Here is a 26,299-nt window from a genome sequence, read left to right on the forward strand (position 1 = left end):
CAAAGCGCCTTTTAGAATATCATAAGAATCTATTGCACCTATGAACATATCTTTTTAAACACAAGAAAATTTTGTTGCTGGTTGTGTGTATCATTAAACAGTAGAATATGAAATTATGCTTCGTAATCTTGTTTTAAAACAATATGTAGGTGTTTACAAGAAAATTGATATGGTATTTAATTTTTTAAACAAAAGATTGTGCTTTTAAAGAAACATATGTAACATTTGTATTTATTTTGAGCAAAATGAAAGTGATATAAAATTGAATTTTCAATATGATTTTTAGTTTTTGAGGTATGTTCCTTGTTCACAATAAGTTTTAAAGGTGTGTAAATAACATGTATGCTTAATTTAAAAACAAAATTGTTTGGTTTTAGAAGACCACCTATATTGAGCACAGTGCAGGTGATGGTGTAATCAGATTTTTAGCAGCACTGGAATAACAACTTTTCCTAATGGAACAACTATTGCACACAGTCAAAACAATTAATAAAGATAAACACATTGAAAAAAATATGTTAATGTAAAAAAAAAATTGTCATATAATAAACCTTTAAATCCATACAGTGCCAATATGCCCTATATCAAAACAACCTTGGTGCCAAAATGTATGTGCTCAAATTTCCTGTTTTGGGCTACTTATAATCATTTACAACATTGCCCTTTTTTATTCTAACTATATTTAAACAGTGTTTAAAACAAGGAGAAAAAGGAATTTTTTAAAATTCAAAAGCCTTATCAGATCTTAGTTAATCTAAATATTACATGTATCTTTAAAATCTACACAATCTGATCGCCTGGCTTACTTATTACTTTTCAACCATTTTATTCATAAACTATGCATAATTAGGCCTAGTATCCATTATACATATCACATACATTTACACTAGCTGATTACAAAACAAGTTATTAACCTTTTTTTTCACACACCATTTTTCTCATGTTTTCTATGTTTCTTATTACTAACAGTAATATACCTTTGCATCTGACTGCCTAGATAAATTTCTAGTTCACAATATTATTTGAAAATAACATAGGAATTTAGTTTGTAAAAACTTTGTATTACTTGTTTTTCTTAAAGGTCAAATTCTTTTTTAGGCTACAATTTATTAACATTAGTTATACTCAATATATATTCATTGTTTTAAAAACTGATTAGCATACATTATTTTCTAACTTTGTTTGTTTTAGTTTCCAGACTATGTTTTAAAGGACACTTTGAATAAAACAGTTGATGTCCTACACATGGCAAACAATAAGAAACTGAAGTCTGAAGATGAAGTACCGGTATTAAAAAAATTTCCATTTTAAAAAATCTAAAAATAGATAAATACAATAGATGAGCAAAAAAAAAAAAAAAAAAGCAGTATTACTATTATTATTATGTAAGTTAAGTAAAATACCCTTTCAGACCTTGCAGTCCATTAAACAAGGTTATATGACCAGCTCAATAATCAACTGCCTTTACTTTCCCCAAATACTGTCAGGCAGGTGTGGACTGGGTGTCAAATTTGGCACGGGCACTACCACAAATTGATTGCATATGATATGCATAAAACTGAACGTAGGTATGTGAATGTGGGTTTCTGTAACATATTGTATTTCTACATGTAAATATACTTTAGGACTAAAGGAATTCTCAATTTAAAAAAAAAATCTACAGCGCAATTGCAATCTTTGGTAGCCCCCACTGGTCCATTTAGGCACCAGCCCACCAGGAATTAGCCCAGTTGCCCATATAGCCAGTCCTCCCTGATGTCAGGCATCCATTAGAGTTGAGTGCACTCAGGGGCATAGTAAAATCCTAATATTCCAAATATTGAAAATCCCAGTCTTCACAGAAATTTAAAAACAAGGTCCTCCATACATGCACCTGTTTATCTATGTAGGTATCTATTATTAAAAATAATGCCTTAAAAAAACACTTTGTACAGTTTCATTTAAAAGTGATTATTTCTATGAGCATTAATATATAAAGGACATGACTATGTAATTATCTGAATAGAAATAATATAATGGCAACAGTGAAGTTTGTTTTGTCACGCACTGAGGCAATAACTAAATCTATTATTAATGTATCAATGTGTAAAAATTTGAAACGACTTTCCTGGAAGATCAAACCGTAATATGATGTACAAAGACATGTGAAGGTAGAAGTTTAGAAAAGTTTAGAAATAGCTGAGTGATTTCTATTAAGACAGGCTCCCCTAACAAATAATAATTTACTCTTTATCTTTATAATTTCCTCATTTTCTTAGATCAAACCCAGCACCTTTAGCTTATCGATATTGCACATCACCACAAATTTCACACATACTTAAATGGAAAAAACACTGTTCAAAATCAGTTATCAATTTCAGTGTTAGAAATTATTTTTTTTTCTAAATAAGCTTACATTACATTCCACTCTGACAGAAGTCCAGCCCACATCTAATGTCACTCACTCAGACACAGCATCTATTTAATTTTATTAATGCCATTATTTATTTCCCTTTTCCTATAACGCTAAAATACCACTACCACCCCTTTCACATTTTCTTATTTCCTTTCCTTATCTCCCCCTCCAGATAATGAGAAACTTTCTTAATTCTCTCATCTCCCCTTGTTCAAATTAATCAGTACATCCTTTGGAGGAAGGCTAAGACACACGACCAACTGTACTTTGCCCCTCTCTCCCTTCATGACAGTTAGAAAGTCTCTCCTCTTTTACCTCTGTCCCCTTTTCGCAACCAGCACAGAGTTCTGTGGGCTACTTCAAAGGGTAACTTTCATGGACCTCTGCTAAGATGTGGACCTCTGCCGAGATGTCTATGGTGTATTCCCTGGGGCTGTCTTGTAGACTAGTGCAGGGGTCGGCAACCTTTTGAGTCGAAAGAGCCAAAAATTACAATTTACAAAATTTTAAATTTTAAAGAGCCACAAAGTTTTTCTTGCAACAATAAGTTTTATGAAAAAAAAAGTTTATTATATATAAGTAGTGTTTTTTTCACAACAAATTAAATAATATATATAAAGCATTATTAGATAATTATTATTTTTTATTTCGGTAACAACTAAAGCAGTTAAACATTTGCTTACAACACTAAGTTGAACTTCAATAACAAACAATTGAGCAAACAAATTTAATGGGACCGCTGGCTTCGCATGGTTTTAGAAAGTTTAGATACATTTGGCTCATAACTTGTTGTTTTTAGTTTCAAACACGACTCTAAATTTTCAATTGTTAATAGGCTTCTTACTTTGCTTTTAATTATATTCATGAAAAAAAAAAAAACGCTTTCTCTCACAAGTATGTTGATCCGAAGATAGTCAGCACTCCAAATGCCAACTTCTTCCCTCTTGGTAGCAATCTGGAAGATTATTCCATGCGCCAAATCAACTCGCGGCATTTCTTTTAAAGCTGTCCATTTTTGTTGTGTTACATACATACATTTCTGGAATTCCAACTCTTGCTTTTCAACTCTGTAAATTTTCTACCCCATAAAGCTTTACTTTCTAAATCAACCAATTGCATTTTTAGAGATTCAGTATCAATTCCAAATGGATCAATGTGGATTTCTTAACTATTTATGTTGAGAGGATTCACTAGGAATGCTAAAGGTTTTGTTGGTTTTAAGCTGCTCAAATCTATCAAGAAATTCATCATTGGTTTTACAAATGTACTGAAGTAATTCGTGTCAAAAGTTGCTCTGATTTTATCGCGATACTGCTTTGGACATTCAAAATGAAGTAACTTACAGCTCTGAATAAATTCTGCAAGAAGAATTAGTATTTCTTCAAAACAAACCAACTATTCTACCAAAACATAGGATGGGTTTCCCTTTCCTTGCAGTTTTAGATTCAGCTCATTTAATTTCTCTGTTATATCAACCATAAAATAAAATGTTTGCAAATATTAGTCGTGCTCTAATACAGGGAGATTAATGCCTTTATCATTTAGGAATGTATTTATTTCATTCAAGCACAAAGCAAAATGTTTCAACCTTTGGAAAGCCATCGCACTTTATTGGGAAGAAGTAGCTCGGAATACTGAGTCTCCATTTCGTTTAACAATTCTTTAAACTGGCAATTGTAGAGTGCTTTTGACAAGACGCTGTTAACAATCTTGATTACCTAATTCATTACTGCAACTATTTCAGTCCAAATCGTTTTGGGCACAAAGCGCTTCTTGGGTGTATTATTCAGTGAAACATAAGAATTTCATCGTTTATTTTGCTTTGAAAAATCGTTGTTGCCCTTTTATTTTTTTCATGTCATATTTCTGGCTCCTTCAATTGCTGTTGAACCAATTTTATTTAAATCGATCTAATTTTTTCCAATGTAATTTTACATGGCATGCACTATATCTTTCCCTCTAGTTTGTTCCAAGAGAGGTTGCAATCCTTGAAGTTCCTCTTTTGGACCTTGGGAAGACATTTACCTAACGAAATGGGCAACTTGTGCCATGTCTTTATGTAGGAAGATTAGCAAGTTATAGGACAAAAGAAAATTGAATATCTTCCACCTGTAAATATGTTACATTTGAAGACATTTTAAATATTCTACCTTGCAGTGTTTTCGTAGATAGTGACAAATCTTTGATTTTTTTATCAAGATTTCTGGTTTGATTTTGAAATCACGGAACAGTTCTTCAGATCCTTGTAGGAAGCAGTCTTTGACATACTCACCATCTGTAAATGGTTTGCCTTTTTGTGCATTTTCGAGTGGTACCGCAAAGCCAGCCAGATTAGCATTACTTGTAGATTGCTTCTAAGTTTGAGAAGATAATTCACTTCTAACTCATTTACTTGAAACAACAAACTTTACGTCACAGCCAAAGCACATAGTGAAGTCGCAGCGTCCAAAGCGACTTGAACGCTACATAGAAACATCCGACAATGGCGTCATTAGAGAGCTTCTGACGGACTGACAACAGATTCAGAACTATTTAAAAAAATGTTTTGATAAAATAAATAATATTTGCATCTGTGTTAAAGAGCTGCAGCTTCACACCCAAAGAGCCGCATGTGGCTTGCGAGCTGCAGGTTGCAGACCCCGGGACTAGTGTCATGATTCCATTCTCTACACCTTGGTTAAGCTCCAGCCTTGCACCCTCTCACCTTCTGATCTTCATCCTCTGAACACCTGCACAGACAGACTTTGAGACACCTTCTCTCAGGTCACCATCAACATGTCATGTTTCTCAGCTTAAGCCTCGTTTCTCTTATCAAGAGACATTTTGTCATGGAAAATGTCCTTTCATCATGCCCTCTCCTTCACCATCTCTTGGCCATCATCCTTCGGTCACCATATCACCCAAAGGTATCTGCCTATGTATTAATTACAAGCCAGCACCAGATATCAGAGCTTCACCTCACAATTATGCCTGAACTGCTCTTAGCCTTTGTTCAAACCACCTTCCACTAGTCAGTTTGCAATGTGCCAAGCCTAATGACCATTCAGCAGTAGCAGCCAGCAAGTGATGACAAAATCCTAAATTATATCATAATTTTGACATTGCATTTTTTTCTCTTTATTTCCAACTCATTATATTTATGAATAAATATTTGCATTTTCTGTTTATAAAAAGGAATAGTTGATTGCCTGTATCATTATATCTGTGCCTATTAGAATTCATAAGTTAATGTGCAAGTGTAGCTCACCTAAAAATTAGACCCTAGACATCCTACAGCAAGCAGACACATCATACAACACACTACACTTGTCACTTCAACCATTTCTCTATACTATAGTTTTCATTCTTACATTCACTATTTAATAAATAGTTTTTAAATGAGATATCTCTTATATCTATTTAGGATGTCAACTCATACTTGACAGCTACAGATGATATATTTACATCTCAAGTATGGAGATCATTACTAATTGATTTAGGGCCAAATGCTAGCACAGTACTTGATACATTCTCAATCAGAGCTTCACTTTTGAAGGTAAAGTATATTTTAAAAACAAAGAATGTTTTTTTACATAGAACTATTACTTTACTTTTAAAACCCATTTCTACATGTATAAATGTTATTTTTATAATAAAGTATAAATGGAAGCCAACAATCAATCACTTTCTTTGGTACTGGAGAAATTCTTGTACCTCACAAATAACAGATAAATGTAGCCCCTTTTCATTGTTGATCATGAAAAATATTTATCAATCAAAATTATTTATAAAAATATCTGAAGATTAAGGAAAAGTATAGAATTTTACATGACTTAACAAACACAACTAAGATCACAATATTATTGGGGGGGGGGGGGGGGGAGGGGGAGGGGGGGGGGCGTGAGGTAAATTTTTTTAAGTCTCAAAAAGTATGTGCTGTGGTCTTTCTAAATGTTCTCGATCCCATTTGCTGTCAGATGTTGTTCTCTATATCAGTAAGAGCTAGCATTTCACTCATTCTTTATCCTACACAAAAAATTACATTTGACCATAGGAACCTCCTAGTGTGTGAGATTTGTCCTAGAGCACTCTACGTTAAACAATATAAATTGGAAAGCACATAATATATTTATTATATTTTTGAAATTTTATGTCCATAATGGAGTGTAGGAAACTTCTGCAAAATGAACAAAATGAATTCTATTAGTTATTAGGCTAGTTCCATCACATTCTTTTTTGAAAGCTCTTCTTGCTTGTCATCTATTTCTAGAGGATCAATTTAGAAAACAATGAGGCTGTCATTATCTTAATTTTTTGCACTTTTTATGAGCATGCACAATTTATGCTTTGTATATACGTAGTCAAAAGATTGTTCCAAGTTTGTCTTCTCAAATTGTTTGTCACACCATCCATGTCATAAGAAAATGAGGGCTTGTTAATGTTTAATAGACAGTTGGTATGATGACCCTTTGTTCTCAATTGTTTACCCTGATAGCTCATTGACAAATAAGGTTTACCGAAAATAGTTCAGATTACGAAAGTTTTATGGAGGAATGGTTAAATTGCTAATTGCTATGACACACTGGAAAATTGTAGAATATTTTAATAATCTAATTTTAAAATGTAGTGTTTTTAATCTTTTCCAGGCCTGTAAAAAATTACTTCATCGTGGAAAAATACCTTTGATGTTTGGTATTATAGAAAGCATAGACATGCAAGGCTCTGACATCAGTTTTGTTATACGAGATCCTTCAGGTATATTCTAATGTATAATTTTAGTTTTAGATAATCTAGATATGGCTTTTGTCTTGTAAGACAATGGATGCACCCTGATGAGTCACTGGTTTTGGTCTGGTCAGGAGATGAAGCAGAATCTGGTGTGACTGATCAAGCCATTTATGGAGCTGGAGAGTTTGCCACAGTACCTGCATGAATATACATATGTTTTAGGGCTGATAGGGCCACAGTACATGCATGAATATACATATGTTTTAGGGCTGATAGGGCAGCTTTCTTTTTCTTTCTCTTGACAAAGGCAGCTTCATTTCTATTGCTGTCAGTGAGGCTCGTACCCTAAAAATATGTTTATCTAGACCAGATAGTACCGACTTCCCAGAGATTAACTATTTGGAATAAGTCAGTAATGAAGCCAAAAGAAAAATCTACATTGGTAACCACCAATCTAAAGACCAATGAGAAATTCAATGTAGAGTATGTGCTGGTACCAAATGATCTAACATGCCTGCTAAGATTATCAACACTGAAAAAAATGGAACTCATTCGATTTATTGCCAAAGTGGAAGCCACAGGAAACAAACATCGAAATCTTGACGTACTTTGTGACTTGGGGATTGCTACATTGAAGATAGACAAAACAGTGAAGCCCAAAGTTCTACCATGTAGATGAGTTACGATAGCATTAAATGAAAAGGTCAGAGCTGAATTAAATTCATTAGTTCAATGAGTAATTCTGGAAAGAATAACTGAACGGACGAAGTGGGTTAACCAAATGGCATTGATAGAGAAATCAGATGGCAGGATCAGAATCTGCATTAAACTACTAAGGGAGCATTACAACCTAACAACACTAGATGACATTTTGGCTGAAATGGGTTGCGCCAAGATATTTAGCAAAGTCGACATTCAGGAAGCTTTTTGGCATATCAGACTAGATCCGAACTCATCAGGTCTCACTGCAATTGCAACTCCATTTGATAGGTACAAATGGAATAGGCTTCCTTTTCATCTCAAAGTAAGCTAGTAAGTTTTTCAAAGACATTTGAATGATGCGTTGGGGGACTAAGAGGATGTTTTAACATGGTTGATGATATAACGGTAATTGGCAAAGGGGACCCAGTAGAAGAGGTTTGCAAAAATCATGAGGAAAACCTATCAAAATTACTTAACAGACTAAAGGAAAAGAACATCATACTGAATGAAAAGAAATCAGTTTTCCAAAAATCAGAAATTGTAATTTTTGGGGCAAATTTTGTCCCAGTCAGGGATAAAACCAGACCCAAACAAGGTGAGAGCCAAAAGAAATCTAAGAACCCCTGAAGACATTACATAGGTTTGTGGAATGATAAAATATCTGTCAAGATTCATACTCTGTCTTTCAGCAGACCTACAGCCAATAGCAGAACTGACTAAGAAACACAAGCTATTCATGTGGTTAATTGACTGTGAGAAAGGCATTTAACTCTTTCTCTCCGTTATTATTTTTCCACGTTTCGAAGGACTTTTTTATTTGGCTCATTACTATTTCAATCCCCTGTTATGATTAAGCTTCAATAACAGTCGATTGTTATCAGAAAATGTTTTAACTCGTATAGAAGTAAAGGGGAATGCATGCTCTTTTTATATAACACAAAGTCAAGTTTATAAAATTAAACATTAGTTTAATTTAATGAGGTCAAATCAACGATGGTATCGTCGATTTGGAGAGAAAGAGTTAATAGTGTCAAACAGAAGATATCTAATCATGGAACCCTAAGAGCTGTACTACTGCAAGATGACAAACCCATAGTATATACATCAAGGTCACTCACGGAGCCTCAGAAAAAGTGGGCACAAATCAAAAAGGAACTATTGGCTGTAGTAATAACTCTAGAAAAATTTGACCAGTACACATATGGCAGATCCATAATAATACAGAATGATCATAAACCATTGGAAAATATTGTTATAACTATGCCATGCGCACCGCCATCTAAGCTAGAAGGTGCGCACTGTGATAAACTAGACAGAAAAGGATGTCAACATTAGGAAGAGAGGAGAACGATTTCCGCCCAAGTTGAGAGCCAAAGTGAAAAGATTGTGCCTAAGAAAGATGATGTTTTATGAACTTGTGATGTCGTGTAAATAAAGATATATGTGCCTCATTGAGTTGCCTCACTTAAGTTATTACAATATATTCAATAAACCCCTCAGTTGTGCACCTAAAAGACTTCAAAGTTTGATAATTCGTTTGTACCGATATGATGTTCAGTACCAGTGTACCAAAGGAAACAGATTGCAGAATATGATGTTCAGTACCAGTGTACCAAAGTGAAAGTGAAAAGATTGTGCCTAAGAAAGATGTTTTATGAATTTGTGATGTCGTGTAAATTAAGATATATGTGCCTTGTTGAGTTGCCTCACTTAAGTTATTACAATTGGTGTCAGAAGTGGGATTATAGGCAACTCAACGAGAGGAGGTAGGCTTTGATTACAATGACATATTTGAAGCTATTACATCAGCTCTCAATTAAAGAGATAAGACAAGAGCTTTGGGACCGAGGTTTAAAATCCCTCGGTAGCAGGGAAACGCTTACAGCTCGTCTGAGGCAAGCTCTGATCAATGAAGAAGAAGATCCGAAGACCTACACATTTGAAATTGAACTTGGGATTGTTGAGTTCATTGGCAAGATCCAGGACTTTTTGGATGCATTTGATGAACAACTGAACATGAGCAGGAACATAATGTTGAACAAAGTTGATGAAAGTGTATTGCAAGTAGAAGGCCAAATAGACCAAAGTGATAAAATTGAGTCGCAAGCAAAAGGACACACGAAAATACAAAAGAAGGTCCATTGATTTCATTATATAATAAAATTAACCTTCAAATTTGTGTTTCAACAGCATTTTTATCTTATCTTATGTAAAATGTTGTACATGTTTCGGATGTTCCTTCAGAGTTGAAGATAGTTTACTTCCTAGTCCAAACCTCCCGCAGGATGACGGGGGATGGGAGCGGGCAGGGTTTGAACCCTCGACCGTCGATAAATCCGAACGACAGTCCAGCACGCAAACCGCACGACCAGGCAGCCATCCAATACAGACGTTACTGCGAATTCAGATTTCCTGATGAATATTCTTTCATTAGACAATACTGTAATGTTACACATCTTTCCATTCCTAGGTCTAAAACTCTAATTCAACTCTAAGATGATATAACTTTTCTTTGCAAAGATTGTTTTATACTTTAACACATGAACATACTAATTATAGTCCATTCATTTCATATTTTGATCAAATTAACATTCAAATTTGTTTTTCTAAAGCATTTTTACATGAGTGCAACTTTAATTCTTAATATCATGTAAAATAAGGTCAATTAGTTATTTTTAGCTCCATTCATAATATTTTTATTTCATTCATGAATTCATGCACTCGCTTTAACTTATAACATTATTAATTTCTTTAATTGTTTCTAATGCACTATGTCAGTGACTACATCAGCAATATGCAAGTTGAAGACTAAACTACATGCAGCACATTTAGGGTATTTTGCAATGATGAGAAGGGCTAGGGACACAGTTTTCTGGCCGGAAATAGCGTCAAGAATAAAAGAAATAGCTAATGCATGCCAACTTGTCAGCAAAGTAAACTGGCAAACCAGAAAGAAAGTTTAATGCAGCATAATGAGGGTTTTAAACCCTGGGATAAAGTTAGAATAGATTTGATACAAATATTCAACCAACAATACCTTCATGGTTCACTACTATTCAAATTTTAGAGAAGTTGAACATTTGCACACGACAAGTCAAGTTGTTATAAGAAAACTGAATAACTTATTTGTCAGATATGGAGTCCTCAAAAATTGTATTAGTGATTTTGGACCTCAGTTTTCATCTGTTGAATTTACCACATTTATGGAATCATGGGGTGTCCATCATTTAAAATCCTCACCAGTACATCATCAGTCAAACGCAAAGCAGAGGCAACTGTGAAAAAAATTAAGAATTTGATGAAAATCCAAAGAAAGTAAATCAGATGCTTATGAAGCCCTATTAGAGATCATAAACACACCCAGGCAAGATACCAATTAAATCCGGCTCAGAACGAGAGAAGTGCAAGAAGACACTCGAGATATGAATCTTCTAAACATTGGATAGAAAGTATTCTACCAATCGCATAATAATCCAACATGGAGACAAGGTAGAGTATATAAGTAAGTTAATGAAAGTGCTTTGGAGGTGAAAATGGTTTCAAGTACCAAAGGAACAGAAGATACAACCAGACACCTCTAAAAACATAGACATTCTCCAGACAAAGTGAGTGTGTTGACATTTTCCCAGCAGTAGAGAATTAGTGTAGTGATGCTCCATTAAACACCCAAGACACTTATCAGTACTTTCTCTGCAATCTAGAGCTACTCTCTAGAAGCCTCCAAGATATGGGGACTATGCTTAAGAAGAACTGCACATATTTACTATATTGTAAATAGTTTTGTTGATTTCATTTGATTGAATTGTTTAAAATTAATTTTTTTTTTTATGGAGGAGATGGAATGTTATGCCCCTTTTAGTAACTCACATAATATTGTATATTACCCCCCAGGTTATGTTGGGCTGTAGTGGCAGTAGGGGCTGCCTAAGGTGGATTAGGAAGAGCATTCAAAAAGGATATGGTTTACGGTTTCATAAGAGTGGGCCCAGTGTCTACAAAGGAGAAGTTGTGTGGAATTTATTTTGTTACGATGGTAATTTAACAGAGGTGTATGTCCTGCTCTTAGTTGGAAGATTGTATATTGCTCTTTGCGGGGGGAGGAAGCTAATACTGTCCAGTTTGTCTGGCATGGTCATTTCTTTGCACATGGCTCTGCCTGTGTTTCCTGATGCCCATTGGTTGAGACACTCCTCTTTGTGATTGTTGACTAACATTGACCTTAGGGTGAGGTAGTTAACAGGTCTATCTGGTTGTTCCATAGATGATCCTGCCTTTGATAGTTTATTTCCTTTGATGCCACTATGTCCAGGGAAAGACTGTAATGTGATATTAATATTTAATTTTGACATCATATGATGTATTAACAGGAGTGCTGCTGTTAAGTGCTTGCAGAGTGGATTGAGAGTCTGTAAAGACAACAATATCAGATTGTGATTATACTCCTTCATATAATTTGTTTTGGACTGTCTGCAATGCCTCAATTTCTGCTTGGAAGTTTGAGCAGCAATCGCTACAGGGTGCACTTATTTCAAAGTGTTTCCAAAAGACTGTCAATGGCGTGGATGAAAGTGGGGATAAGCTCCCACTTTCCAAGAAATGCTCCCAAGGCTTGCATCTCTAAATGCCTCCCACAGTCAAATCCAGCTCCTGGCCTTCATGTGTGATTTTCCCAAAACTCTGGCGGAACCTATTCTTTCAAACTGACAGGAGAAGGGATGAAAGGAAGAACACTGGCGTTTCAAAACCAGTTTAACTTCATGTTGATAAGGCACGTCAGTCTGAATAATGAAACCCATCTTGGAGAAGGAAAACTCTGACTCCAAACCTCCACTTTGTGGTGATGTTCCCCCGTGTGGGTATCGAGCTTGAAAATGACTATTTGTAATAATAACCCCACTGCCTTTCCACTTTCATTTCACTAAGGCGAGTAATAGTGGACCTTCCCCCCCCCCCTCTAGGTGCTTTTTGACGGAGGTCTGGATTGCACTACTTTAGATGGAGGTCTGTCTCACTAAACCCATCATGAAGTTTTTCTGGAACTGGTGAATGTGATAGCATGAAGGGGCCTTGATCCAGGATGTGACGATTCCACAGGGCATACCCAGGGCACAGTTCACCTTAAGCTTTCTATTGCAAAATAGTTTCATTTCAAGAGCTCTGTGGATGGCAGAGAATGGACCATTGGCCAACCCCACCTGTCCAATGGATATTCCAGTTACAGTTTTTAGACCCAGGTGTTCTTTTACGTCAGTATTGGAGCAAATTGCTAAGACCAAAACTTCCTTTAATTTTGGGGATTATATAAAAAAGCCTGAGGAAACACCCAGCCTACACTAAATAGGGGAGGGACACTATTCTGTGAGACAAGATGGCTGATTAAACAAGCTGGTTATTTGTTTATATTATGAAAGTGTTTTCATTTCATTTCAAGTATCTATCATAACACTAACAATCAGTGGATCAGAGTTTACATGTGTGGTTCATCTTATATGGACATCACAATGAAAGAAAACTAGAAAAATCCATTGCAACTGGAGAGCTTTCATAAGCTACAAAGCAGAAAGGGAAGCACTAGAACTAGAAGCTACCATGCTAGTAAATCACCCAAGTACCCCGCACAGTCAGATTGTCTTCCTAACCGATGCAAAAACAGTTCTCCAAAGCTTGAAAAACTCTTGATTCCTCCTATGTGAAACAACTCAGGACAGCACTTATAAAGTTCAACAACAACAGCAAAAGAAACTATTTCAATGGATGCCAGCTCATATTATTAAACTAGAAAGAAATTAGAATCAGACACACTTGCAACTGAACATTGCACTCTGTCCAGAAGAAATGAAGAAGCTAATAGTGAATAGAGTAAAAGATAAATGGACAAGGTCTCATCAGAATCTCATGAAAGACGACACCTATCAATGTCTAATCTTTTGCCTCAGAACCAGACACAACAGACAGCATATGTTCTGGAAGCTAAAAATTGGAACTAGCTAAATCTGCCCTTTAGGGATGTCACCATAGAATGCTGACCATGTCATTCAAAACTGCATTCTTTATCAAGAGGCCCAAACACCCCTATAGAAAGAAAAATATTTGGAGAGCTGCCTGATTTGGAAACCACTGCACAGTTCATCTTATATATTGGTTTAGTCATTTGAATGCTCTAAAATAACAATAAAAACAAGAGAAGGAAGAAAAAGAAGCTTTTTATGACTTATATTACATCTAATTTTCTTCCAAAATCATCAGGAAATATCATTATCTATAAAAGGTTGTTCTGGATTTTTTTATATTTAATTTTTCATTCAAAAACACTTCAAAACTCTCATTTTTAGTAATATATTATTATGAGTATTTTATATAAACATTCAAAACTTCTTTTAAAGTTAAAAACAAATGAATGCCAAAAGATTCATTAAATTCTCTCTTCTGAATTGTATAACAATTGACTTTATTGTCGAAATGTCTAGATCTAATTATCAATAAGTACCTTGATTCATCACTCAATTAAATCACTCAATTAAATGATTTGTTTCAGAATCATGCTAGATGATTGGTGCACATGTTATAAGAATTTCCGCTTTAATGTTTATTTGTCCTTATGATTGATTCATTAAAACTCTTGTGTTTACAAAGAAATATTTTTGTCTTGTGACTAAAAAGAAAAAAATCTCTTTTTGACATCTTTGGAAATTATTTCATTTATAAAAATACCTTGAGTCCTCACTTGGTCAACGGTTTCGTATGAGATTTATGCTACATGAACTACTATTGGACACAGTGGTGCAAATGCATGTTAATTAGCCCTCATGATCCTCTCATATTTACAGGCATTTTTAGTCTAACTAAGCCTTGTGATGTACAATGAAAGAGATTGTTTTCCTTTGACATCATTTTGAACAATTTCATTAATAATAGTTCTTCAATCCTTAATCGGTTAGATGATTAGTTTGAGAACCATAATGAATGATATACAGTATAGGATAGGTTGTTCTGTTTCTTTTTTAGGGAATAAAAAATTAGCACCAAACAATGGTTTTAAATCGCTCTTCTGAATTATAAAACATTAATTAAGGTCCAAACTTCCATGATCTTTTTTCTTTTTATAAAGGTTAGGAGGATATCACACACATAATTTAGACAAAGTTTGTGTGATAAACTCTCTTTGTAGCCTTGTTTGTTTGTTTTTTGTGTGTAATGCACATGTAATGCATAGGACAAAGATATATTTTTATAAAGCTTATATCAACTCACTAGGCCTGTGTGTCTGTCTATCAGTAAAAAATCTGTACACATTATTTCTCCAAAACCCATTCTCAGATCAAGTTGAATCTTTGTAAAATTATTCATTTACATAAATAAGACATGAATCAATTAAAAAAGAAGTAACCAATTAGTCAATTAATTACTGGTAATTAATTATTTTGCTTGATACCCACAAAGGAAACTAAACCTTCTGTATTCACAGAAATGACTAAATTTGTTGCGTTTAGTCCCATTAAATAATTGTTAACACTATTTCTCCCTCACACATTCTCCAATGAAGCTAATACTTTTAACAATTATTAGTTGTATCTTACAAAACATGAATCAATAAAAAACAATTACCAATTAGTCAATTAATTATTGGTAATTAATTATTTTGTTTGATATTGAAAAGGGGAAATAACTTGTGCATTATTGATAGATATAGTTGTAAGGGCAAAGTTCTTCCACCTTAAGATAAGCTTTTTTTTTTAATGATTTTTTATATTTTGCTTGTTAATATAAACTTCCAATATTATTCTAATATCTTTAATAATTCTTATTTCAGGTAGAATGAAAGGCTCATTGCATTGCGATCTCATTAAAGAACCTGAAACAGCTCTCCATGCTGGATCAGTTGTTATTTTACGACAGGTTTGTTCAATAAGGTTTGTTCAATAAATATTATAATCTGAAAAGATCTGTTTATAATACAAAAAAAGAATTTTTACATTATTGTTATACAAAATCTAGATATAGTGAAAGAATGTTGTTTCATTTAAAATAAATTTAAAGAAATTATTTTATATTAGCTATACAAGTTTTCATAGCCAGAGTTTGTGAGGGTAAGCACTCATTATCTGTAAAATACTTCTAGATGACTCACATCTGAAATAGCCTCTGATGAATAGTAAATCCAGCACCTTGTCTGCTTGTGTGGCTTAGATATTAAGACTGTGAAACTTCTTACTGGTGGTAGGGTTAAAGGTTACCCAAGTTCTCTAAAACTGGGAGCTTTCGGTAGATGGAGCTCAACAACCTAGTTAAATAATTCATCTAGGATAAGGGTACTGCCTTAGGGAGTCCTTTGGGACTATCAACTATGGTATTTCTTCTGACTGCTCCTGCAATTGATTTATTAATTACCTTTGGGTCACACCAGCAAGTTCAAGAGAGGGACTATAAAGAACCATATATATTTTATATTGTTTGCCATTGTTCAAAAAAATGCATTTTAAAAAATGAGTAACTGAACTTTTAAAGTCCCTAGTTAGTTACGGTAGTAAGGAATAACTGATTGAAAATTAAAATTTCTGAGATGTTCTAAAGCTTGTTTCTCAAACCAGTGATGTCACCCTAGAGGAAATAAATTTAGTGTGCATGGGGAGAAAGCATGGCTGCCTGGTCATGTGGTTTGTGCACTGGACTGTCGTTTGGACTTATTGATGGTCCTGGGTTTAAACCCTGTTCGCTCTCATCCCTGCGTTGTCCTGTGGGAGGTTTGGACTAGGAAGTAAATTATCTTCAACTCTGAAGGAACATCCAAAACAAGTAAAACATTTTACAAAACAAACAAAGAGTTATCTAAAGAAAAAGTTGTTTGGACAACATGAAAGAATGGACCAGACTTTCACTTGATATTCTGCAAAGTACAGCTACTGACAGGAAGAGTGGAGAGATTTGGATATGCAAACAGTCACTACACCCTTATGACAAAAGTCAAGGGAAAGATAATGATGATACTAGAAAAGATTATTTTTTAGTATTGGAGAAGCCAGGAAAGTTGAGAAATTTTGTTTTGCAAACTGTCATAGCACCCCTATGATGAACGTCAAGGGACAGTTGAGATCGGAGAGGCAGCAGGTTTCCCCTTCAGCCAACAAGGAGGTGCTTTTATCTCCCCCAGTCAGTTTTCCTGCATTCTGAGCTACAAAAATTCATTTTTCTGGCATCTCTTTATGCAAGTAAAAAAAAAATTAGGTCTGATAAAGAGACAGCAATGACTAATATGATTACACAAATGAGACTTGAGGTACATATAGTGCACTTACATCAAAAAATTCACTTTGTATCAAGTAAGATGCTGTGGCTAAGCCGTAAAGTGCTTGGCTTCCAGACTGGGATGAAGACTGGGATTTTTAATTTCTGGATCTTCGGGTACCTTTGAGTCCACCCAGCTCTAATGGGTACCTGACATTAGTTGGGGAAAATTAAAGGCAGTTGGTCATTGTGCTGGCCACATGACACCATCGTAAACCGTAGGCCACAGAAACAGATGACCTTTACATCATCTGCCCTGTAGACCACAAGGTCTGAAAGGGGAACTTTACTTTTTTTACTTCAAGTAAGACATCTTCCATTGACACAAAAATCCTCATTATTAAGATGTTCAAGGAAACTCTTACATAAGAGACATTTTGAAATGTTTTAATTCAAACAATTCTGAGTTGAAATTGATGCAAAAATGCTATATATTTGAAAAGATCCTATTTAGAAGATGAATGTAATTTACAATATTTGATTTTATAGTAAGTATGCAAGTATAACAACAATGAAAAAAAAAGTAAAGCATTCATTTGAGACGCTGCTATCTATTTGGCAGATGATGTAAAGGTATTTGTTGCTATGGCCCACAGTTGATGAGGGTATCATTGTGCCCAGCACAACGTTTAACCACCTTTACTTCCCCAACTAATTTCAAGTACCCATTAGAATTGGGCACCCTGAAAATCTCAAAATACCAATCATCACTTGGTTTGTAATCCAAGTGCTTTACTAGTTAACCACCACACCCCAATAAGTAATGAATGAGTCTTTCATTGATTCAATCACAACTCTGGCTTTGTGTGTGTATATGTGGAAAAGTCAGAGTTGTGATTGAAATATGAGTAATTGAATCTTTTAATTTGTCCTTTTTTAATTTTGAAAAAAGGCTTTTGTGATGCCCTTTTGTCACTAACTATTTATTGGTATCTAAATGAGGATCTTAGGGTAAAACATTTTTTATTGGCAGATCTTAGGGTAAAACATTTTTTATTGGTAGATCTTAGGGTAAAACATTTTTTATTGGTAGATCTTAGGGTAAAACATTTTTTATTGGTAGATCTTAGGGTAAATTTTTTTTTATTGGTATCTTATTGAAGATCTTAGGGTAAAAAATATTTAACTTATTATACTACATTCTACTTTGGTGAATTTTGTGAATACAGAGCGAGAAGGTGAAAATAGTAAACCTGAGTTAGGTATGACTGGAAGTAAGGTCATATGAGAGCTCAAGAGTTTAGTCACTTGATGATATGACTTGATGAAGTTTCTAGTCAGTTGTTGTAGCAAGTAAGTTTCTAGTCAGCTGTTGCAGTGAGTTAGTTTTCTGGTCAGTTGTAAGTCATGTAGCAAATAGTTGATGAAAATAAGTTTTGTGAAGTCAAGTAGTGGACTTAGTGATATGAACATGTTTCAAGTGAAGTTGGTTAACAAAGTGTATATGTTTATATATATTTGTGAATAAAAGTGATCTATGTAAATTATATTAATCTTATATTATTATATTAATCTTCCTGGAGATTGGATTTATTTTATGTTAAATAAGCATCATATTATATCATGCTTGCAAGTAGTTCCTAGTTCCTGTAATTGTTGTTAGTCCAGTCTCCGAATTGTAATGTTGTGTACAAAAAAAGTGCATTCAAAATGAATAGTCATTATATTAATGAAGGTATTTATTGAAGATCTCAGCAGGGTAAAAAATATTTATTGGTAGATCTTAGGGTAAAACATTTTGTATTGATATCTAATTGAAGATCTTAAGGTAAAAAAAAAGTGCTTTATCTGTTTGCTTTATTGAAATTAATTTTTTGTTAGTGTGTGTATACATATTTTATATTTTTTACTAGTGTTTTTTTGTTTGCATAAATTTAATTTTCTTATTTTTCATTTAGTACAGTTCTTATAGTTACATCTGTAATTTTCTCCTGATTTGGATAGAAGGGGGGCAGGCTTAGACACTGTTGGACCCAGGGCCGCTTTAATGCCATCAAATAGAGCTTTGCTATTTCCTGAGTGGAGACTGTCTTCGATTCTGTTGCAGGTATCCCTCCAAAAGTTGTTAGCACATTTTCTAGCCATTTGTTTCGCCTCTTTATTAGCACTTTTGAAGGCCTCCAAAGATTTTGGATTAGGCTTTGTCTTGTGAGCGAGGTGTGCAGATCGCTTTTTCTCGATGCAAGGTTCCATATGTGCTAGATTCGCCTCAAACCAGTCTACATTTTTGTGTTTTTGAGGCCCAAAGGTGGTGATTGCCGAACTGTAGATTACTTCTCTTAATTTCTCCCATCTGATAGAAATGTCTTCTTCATCCTTTAACGAGGGGATTGAACTGTTCAGGAGCTCGCCAAAGAGTGCACACTTCTCTGGGTCACCTACATGGTTGACATTAATTCGCCTAGTTCTGGGTTGAGTGGAAGTGTAAGCCTTCTTAAGAAGTAGTTTGATTTTGCTTAGCACTAGTGAATGGTCTGAGTTGCAGTCCGCACTATGGTATGAACGGGTGTGGATGACACTTTTCAGATCCATCCTTCGGGTGATGCAGAGGTCAAGCTGGTGCCACCTTTTTGAGCGTGGGTGCTGCCAAGAGACTTTATGGCATTCCTTGCCAGAGAAGAATGTATTTGTTACAAACAGTTCATGAGAGCTACAGAACTCGAGTAGCCTTTGGCCATTGTCATTGATTTTGCCAACACCATGAGGTCCCAAGCATTTTGGCCATGCATCATTTCCATCACCAACACGGGCATTAAAGTCTCCATTTATATAGAGGTGCTCAGACTTTGGAATACTTTTAATTACATCCTCTAGAGCTTGAAAGAATCTGTCTTTGTCCTCTTCTGGTGCAGCAAGTGTTGGTGAGTAAGCACAGATTATATTAACTTTGCCTTGCGGTGATGCAAATTTCATGTGTGCTACTCTTTCATTGCCAATGGGAAACATTGCAATGCAGGGTACGAGACTGTTTCTTATTGCGAAGCCGACGCCATGTATTCTAGGGCTTTGTTCTGGTTTTCCTTGCCAGTAGAATGTATAGTTGCTTTCTGTAAGAGATCCACTGTCTGCCAGTCTGGCTTCTTGCAGCCAGGCCACATCAATGTTTAGTCTGCTGAGTTCTCTGTTGATGATAGCTGCTTGACGCATGTCAGTGACGTGTTCAGGGTCAGTATTGAAGCCAGGACACATTGTCCATATGTTCCAGCTTGCTAAACGCATTAATGTTGAGGGTTTTCTTTTGATTGTATTTGCAGGTGCGGGTGAGCAGCTTGCTTTTTGATTTTGTCTTAGCACCAAGCACCCAGTGGTGCGGCAAGCTGTGGCGGGATAGCACTTTATTGTCCTAGGGCTGCTCGACTTAAGGCAGGCAGTAGCTATCCAGTGAGGCTAAAAAGCCCCTCCTACCGTCAAGAGTGGTCCCTGGCGTTCCAGCTTACGCCAATCAGCTAGGAACTTATCACCGGTAACTACCACTCATCGTGTTTTTTCAAAGACATTACTGTCAAAGATGGAGTGACCTCTCCATTGATGGGGGAAAGCCTGGGTGGTAAATTTGCGAGTGCTGGGCTGCCCACACGTCAGCATACGCCTCTCTTCCATACTGACCGGGTCCAAAGGGATGGCGAGCCATCACAATTTGGGGACAGGTGGCTGCAGGAGTTTGCCAGAGAGCAGTAGTCTTACTACTGTCCCCCCGCCTACGGGGCTCCAGGACCGGATTTTCTGTTAGGGTTTACACCCTTAGCCTTAGACCTTACAGGGACACACACACAAGGCAGTGCGGCTATTGACCTATAGCTAGGGGTTTGGTTTGTGGGCAACAGGGCGTGTCTGCACGCCGACGGGCCATGCCTGCCTCACATCTTGGGGCAAAACCTCCTCCGAGACCCTTGCAGTTTAGCCTGAGGCTTCGCAGCCTCAGTTTCCATCTGCCACCACGAGGAGGTAGTGCATAGGAGAGGCTATGTACTGGCAGGAGAGACTTACAAAATTGCTCCCCTATCACAAATGCTAGCCAGCGGTGGCAACAAGTCAAGCTACCACACTAGACGCTTCACACAGCCATTGGACAGGCCATTACAGATCAAACCAAGCAGCTAGAACGATGGACAGAACACTACCTTGATGTCTATGCCACACAGAATACAGTAGACGATGTCACCCTGGCTTCTCTACCAGATCTTCCAGTACTGGAATGCCTAGATGAGCTTCCGAGCCCTAGTGACCTCAAAAAAGCAATTAACTGCATAAAAAATAGAAAATCTCCTTGGAGTGATGGTATCCCAGTAGTGAAAGTCAACAAATCACTCCTGCTCCCTGAACTCTATATTCTCCTCTGCCGCTGTTGGGAAACAGGTCATGTCCCACAGGACATACGTGACGCAACTATAGTCACAATATACAAGAACAAAGGGGATCGGAGTGACTGCAACAATTATAGGGGTATCTCTCTCCTCAGTATAGTGGGCAAAATCTTTGCTAGAGTGGCACTATCCAGGCTGTAAGTGATAGCTTCTAGAGTCTACCCAGAGTCTCAGTGTGGATTCAGGAGTGGTAGATCCACTATAGACATGATATCTTCTCTACAACTACTGCAGGAGAAATTCAGAGAGAGAGAGATAGACCCCTTTACATTGTTTTTGTTGATCTGACTAAAGCTTTTGACATGGCTAGCAGAAGTTGCCTTTTCAAACTCCTGAGGAAAATAGGTTGCCCTCCCAAACTACTGAAGTTAATTGAGTGTTTTCACCAGGAAACTAAATGTATTGTCAAATTCAATGTAGCCCAATCAGCACCTTTTGAGGTTTGCAGTGGTGTCAAGCAGGGATGTGTGCTCGCACCTACTCTGTTTGGCATATTCTTCTCCTGTCTACTGCATTATGTGTACAACGACATAAACGAAGGTGTGTTTCTCCATACAAGATCCTCTGGAAAATTATTTAATGTATCAAGGCTGCGGGCAAAAACCAAGGTTAGGAAGCTACTCGTCAGGGAACTCCTGTATGCTGATGATGCAGCTATTGTGGCTGATTCTGATATTCAGCTACAGTCCCTGGTTGACAAACTATCTGCTGCTTGCCAGAAGTTCGGTTTAAACATCAGTCAAAGCAAGACTAAGATACTTGTCCAAAACACAAACACTGCACATCAAGTAAGCATTAATGGCCAACCGCTAGAAATTGTTGATCACTTTTGTGACCTTGGCTCCATCATATCCAACAACACTCTACTGAATAAAGACATAAACAACAGGATAGCCAAGGCAATGGCCACCATGTCACGGTTGCAGAAAAGAGTCTGGGACAACATATTGCTGACTAGCAGTACTAAAACCCTAGTCTACTGGATCTGTGTGTTGAGCATCTTGCTGTACGGAAGTGAAACATGGTCAACCTACTCATGGCAGGAAAAAAAGCTGAATGTCTTCCACCTCCGATGCCTAAGGCGGATCTTTAAAATAAGGTGGCAAGATAAGATAACCAATGAGGAAGTGCTACAAAGAGCAGGATGCCAGGACATCCGCTCTGTTATCAGCAGCAGACGCCTTGGCTGGCTTGGCCACGTTCGTAGAATTCCAGTAGGTCGACTTCCACAGGACATCCTGTATGGCGATCTAATAGAAGGCAGGAGAGCTGCTGTTCGCCCACTTTTACGTTATACGGATGTATGCAAACGCGACATGAAGCTCTTCAAAATCGACAATGGCAACTGGGAAGAGGTGGCACTGGACAGATCCACATGGAGAGAGAGCATAAAGGAAGGGTCACAGATTGCAGATGTCATACACAACAGAAGCAGAAAGAAGGGTGAAAATGCAATGGCGCCTGGTGATTATCTATGCCCAACCTGCGATTGCAGCTGTGTATCAAGGATTGGCCTCTTTAGTTACACAAGAAGTTGCAAAGGGAAAAGATCGTCTCTCGAGACGTAAAATGCCACAGATATAGTTACATACATCAGTATTATTAGTATTAGGCTTACTTAGTTTATTAAAAGTTGATTAAGTATTGTTTATCACATTTCTACAGCTGGCATGCTACAAATTCTTTGTCTTAGTCAATTTAGAATTGTTTCAATCTATAGCAGTCATGAAATTTCTTTAAAACAAAAGGGCATTTTTTAAATATTTCAGTGATTTATATATTTACTAGCGGGATATTACTTATTACTGCGAACCTTACTTATTTTATGTATTACCAATCTAGTAGATTGAATTTAGATCTATGTCAAACTTAGCAAATGTTCCTTTCATGTTTTTATCTTTTACCACGAAAATAAAAGTAGTTTTGTGAAAATAGGTTTGCCCCTTAATCCGATAATTCATATATCAAATATAAAATACTATGGAAACAGGTTTATCGGAGTTATTAAAAAGTTTGGTACTTTAATAGAGATACAGTTAGGTACTTTTTGTCTGTTTTTATGGCCCTGCGGTTGTGGTAGGGACATTAAACATATTCTCCAGTCTTCACCATGATCTAAGGAACATTTATGCCAAGTTTTATCAAGAATGTTCATTTGTTAAAGTATAAACCTGTCTTTGCGAAGATTAGTTCTATCATCTTAATTAGACTTGAATTAGATCTAGGGTTCGAGAAATTTTAAGTTCTGTACATGCATAACCTTTCAGTCTTGTCTTATGAAAGAAGCGCATGATGAATGGGATTATAAAGTACGTCAGGACGTCTAAATTCGCAGATATTAGGAACAAATTTATGTAAAAATGAGTTTGAAACACAAATTTGAAGGTTAATTTTATAAAATAATGAAATCAATGGTATATATTTTGTATTTTCATGTGTCTAAGTAAAAAAACTATCTTTGCAAAGTGTAGTTCTTAAAATTAGATCTAGATCCTTTTGGTCTTGTCTCATGTAAACATGGCTGTATGACCTAGATTCATGAATAGTAATATTTTCATAAAGTTCGGCAACTTTTCTTTAAGTTTCAAAAGTGAAAAACCTTTCAAGGCTGTTAAGTACCTTATATTAAACATGCTTAACCAACCATACATTTTTCAAATGCACTTAATTTTTGTACTTTGAATTTACTTAGGTTAGTGTGATCAGTCCATCACTTCGTACACACTACTTGAATGTAACACCTGCCAATGTTGTTCAAGTTTACACTACCAATAAGAAGTACGGAGTCATTGGATACTCATTTGTGGACACTAAATTAAATTTTACTAATTCTGCTGGTAAAATTCTTTCTCTCATTGATTTTATTAAAAACTCAGAATATGAATTAAATCTACCAGTTAAACCAGTTGGAGAAAAGGTAACAGCTTTTACTTCATCAAATTCATCACTAAAATCAGCCTTTACAGAAACAAAATACACCAAGTCTGAGATTCACACTCCAAACTCTAATGCTTACACCCATTCAATAAGTTTTGAAAACACAGACTGTAACTTGTTTCCTTTAGATGATGATGATACTATTCTTCAGATGTGTGATGCTGTGTATTTAAATCAGTCCCATAATAAAGCAAAGCTGAATACTGCTCCTCATACATGTGCATCAAATGCAGGATATAATGACTGTAAACAAGCTTCTTTAAATACCATGTCAAATAGAATAACAAGAAGGCTTGATGGAACACATTTGGATTTAAATACACCTCAGCACATTCCATTCTTAACTGCTTTTAGAGTTACTTCAACAGAGAAAGAAGTTAATGAGGGAATTGATGTACTCAGAAAAGTAAATAAACCTGACACATCAACTCATGCTGCTGATACAAATATTCTTAAACAGATAGAAAGAGAATCTGGAGTCCAGCTGAAACATTCAGACCAAACATTCAAATCTCAAGAATTATTTCCTTTATGGGAAAATGGTAAGTCTTGACTTTCTTTGAGCGATATGAAAGTATTTTTTACCTATACATAACTTTATTGATGCAATACACGTTTGTAACAAAATTAGTCTAAATAATATAAAATAAATTATATATCCTGCTCATTAATATTTAACTCATACTTATATTGTGTTGAACCCCCACTGTAATATAAAATCAATCATTAGTAATTATAAAATGGGAGAGAAGGCGGTAACCAATTTAGCTCAATTACCCTCTTCCATTCAAATCCTACACAAGAAAAATATAAAAATACTTTTAAAAAAAAAAGGGATTATATAAAGCGTAGTTGTATCAAATAGTTTGGATCAGTCATTTGTAATAAATCTAGTCTAACAATAATAAATCTGTCCATGAGAACTACTTTTACCAATTGTTTTCTTTATTACAATAATCTGGAACAGTTGGGAAAAGGGAGGGGGAGAGAAAGAATGTGAATGTTAACATAGTCATTGTTTTTTTTTTTTTAAAGTTTTTTTTTTTTTAAATTGCAAGACCTTAAGTCAAACTTGAGGGCTCAAGCCTCATCAAGCCCACTCATTAACCACTATACCAGTAATTGCTTATGAAAATAGGTTTATAGTTCTCTGTTATTATCTTCAAGCTTTAAAGTTTCAACCTACAAAGAATAATGAGTGCTAATTCAACTTATACCTCCACATCATTCAAGTACAAATTCTTTCCCAGACAAAATAATGAATTACTAAAAGTTAATTAAATAATTTGTTAATTTTTTTTTTTTATTGATTCTTGTGTTATCAGGTAAAAGAAATAATAGTGCCAAATTTCAGCTTGATCCAAGATTGAGTGGAAGTAATTATGTGTACAAACTTTTCACCAAAGTAAGCTTATATAAAAAGGGGGGGGGGGAGTCGGAATTTAGTGACTGATTTTTTGCTTTGATTTTGTTTATTTTAGGTGAGATTTTAATACTAAACCATCACTTGCCCCAGCACAACCAAAGAGGTTTTGAGTTTAAAAACCCCTACCAGGGGGGTTCGAGTTTAAAAACCCCTACCATGGGGGTTCGAGTTTAAAACCCCTACCAGAGGGGTTCGAGTTTAAAAACCCCTACTAGGGGTTTCGAGTTTAAAACCCCCTACCAGGGGTTTTGAGTTTTAAACCCCCTACCTGGGGTTTTTGCAGTTAACTCCCCCTCTTCTATAAAACAAAACAAAAAAAAAATGCAAACGAAAATCCCCTAATTCCAAGAGCACAGTTAAGGAAGATTTTGATTTTTAACCCCGTCTAAAATTTACGATAAACCCCCTCTTTAATATAAAAAAAGCTAATTACGCACTCAAAATGTTATGAGCGTAGCTAAATGGGTTTTGGCTCAGTTTTTAGTT

At 35.7% G+C, this 26,299-nt stretch overlaps 1 protein-coding gene across 14 annotated transcripts in view; it reads left to right on the forward strand.

Annotated features, from left to right (window-relative positions):
* Window positions 1-26,299, forward strand: part of LOC106053748 (homologous recombination OB-fold protein-like) — a 67,571-nt gene that overhangs the window by 34,737 nt on the left and 6,535 nt on the right. For 12 of the 14 annotated variants that reach the window (XM_056025857.1, XM_056025852.1, XM_056025858.1 and 9 more), the window contains 5 exons: window positions 1,192-1,287; window positions 5,799-5,930; window positions 7,021-7,129; window positions 15,615-15,700; window positions 24,143-24,929. In XM_056025857.1, the coding sequence (XP_055881832.1) occupies window positions 1,192-1,287; window positions 5,799-5,930; window positions 7,021-7,129; window positions 15,615-15,700; window positions 24,143-24,929 (1,210 nt within the window). The remainder of the gene's footprint in view (window positions 1-1,191; window positions 1,288-5,798; window positions 5,931-7,020; window positions 7,130-15,614; window positions 15,701-24,142; window positions 24,930-26,299) is intronic. The other 2 variants (XM_056025862.1, XM_056025851.1) reach the window with 2 other exon arrangements.

Source organism: Biomphalaria glabrata, chromosome 4 (genome assembly GCF_947242115.1).
Source record: "Biomphalaria glabrata chromosome 4, xgBioGlab47.1, whole genome shotgun sequence".
Classification (NCBI taxonomy): domain Eukaryota; kingdom Metazoa; phylum Mollusca; class Gastropoda; family Planorbidae; genus Biomphalaria; species Biomphalaria glabrata.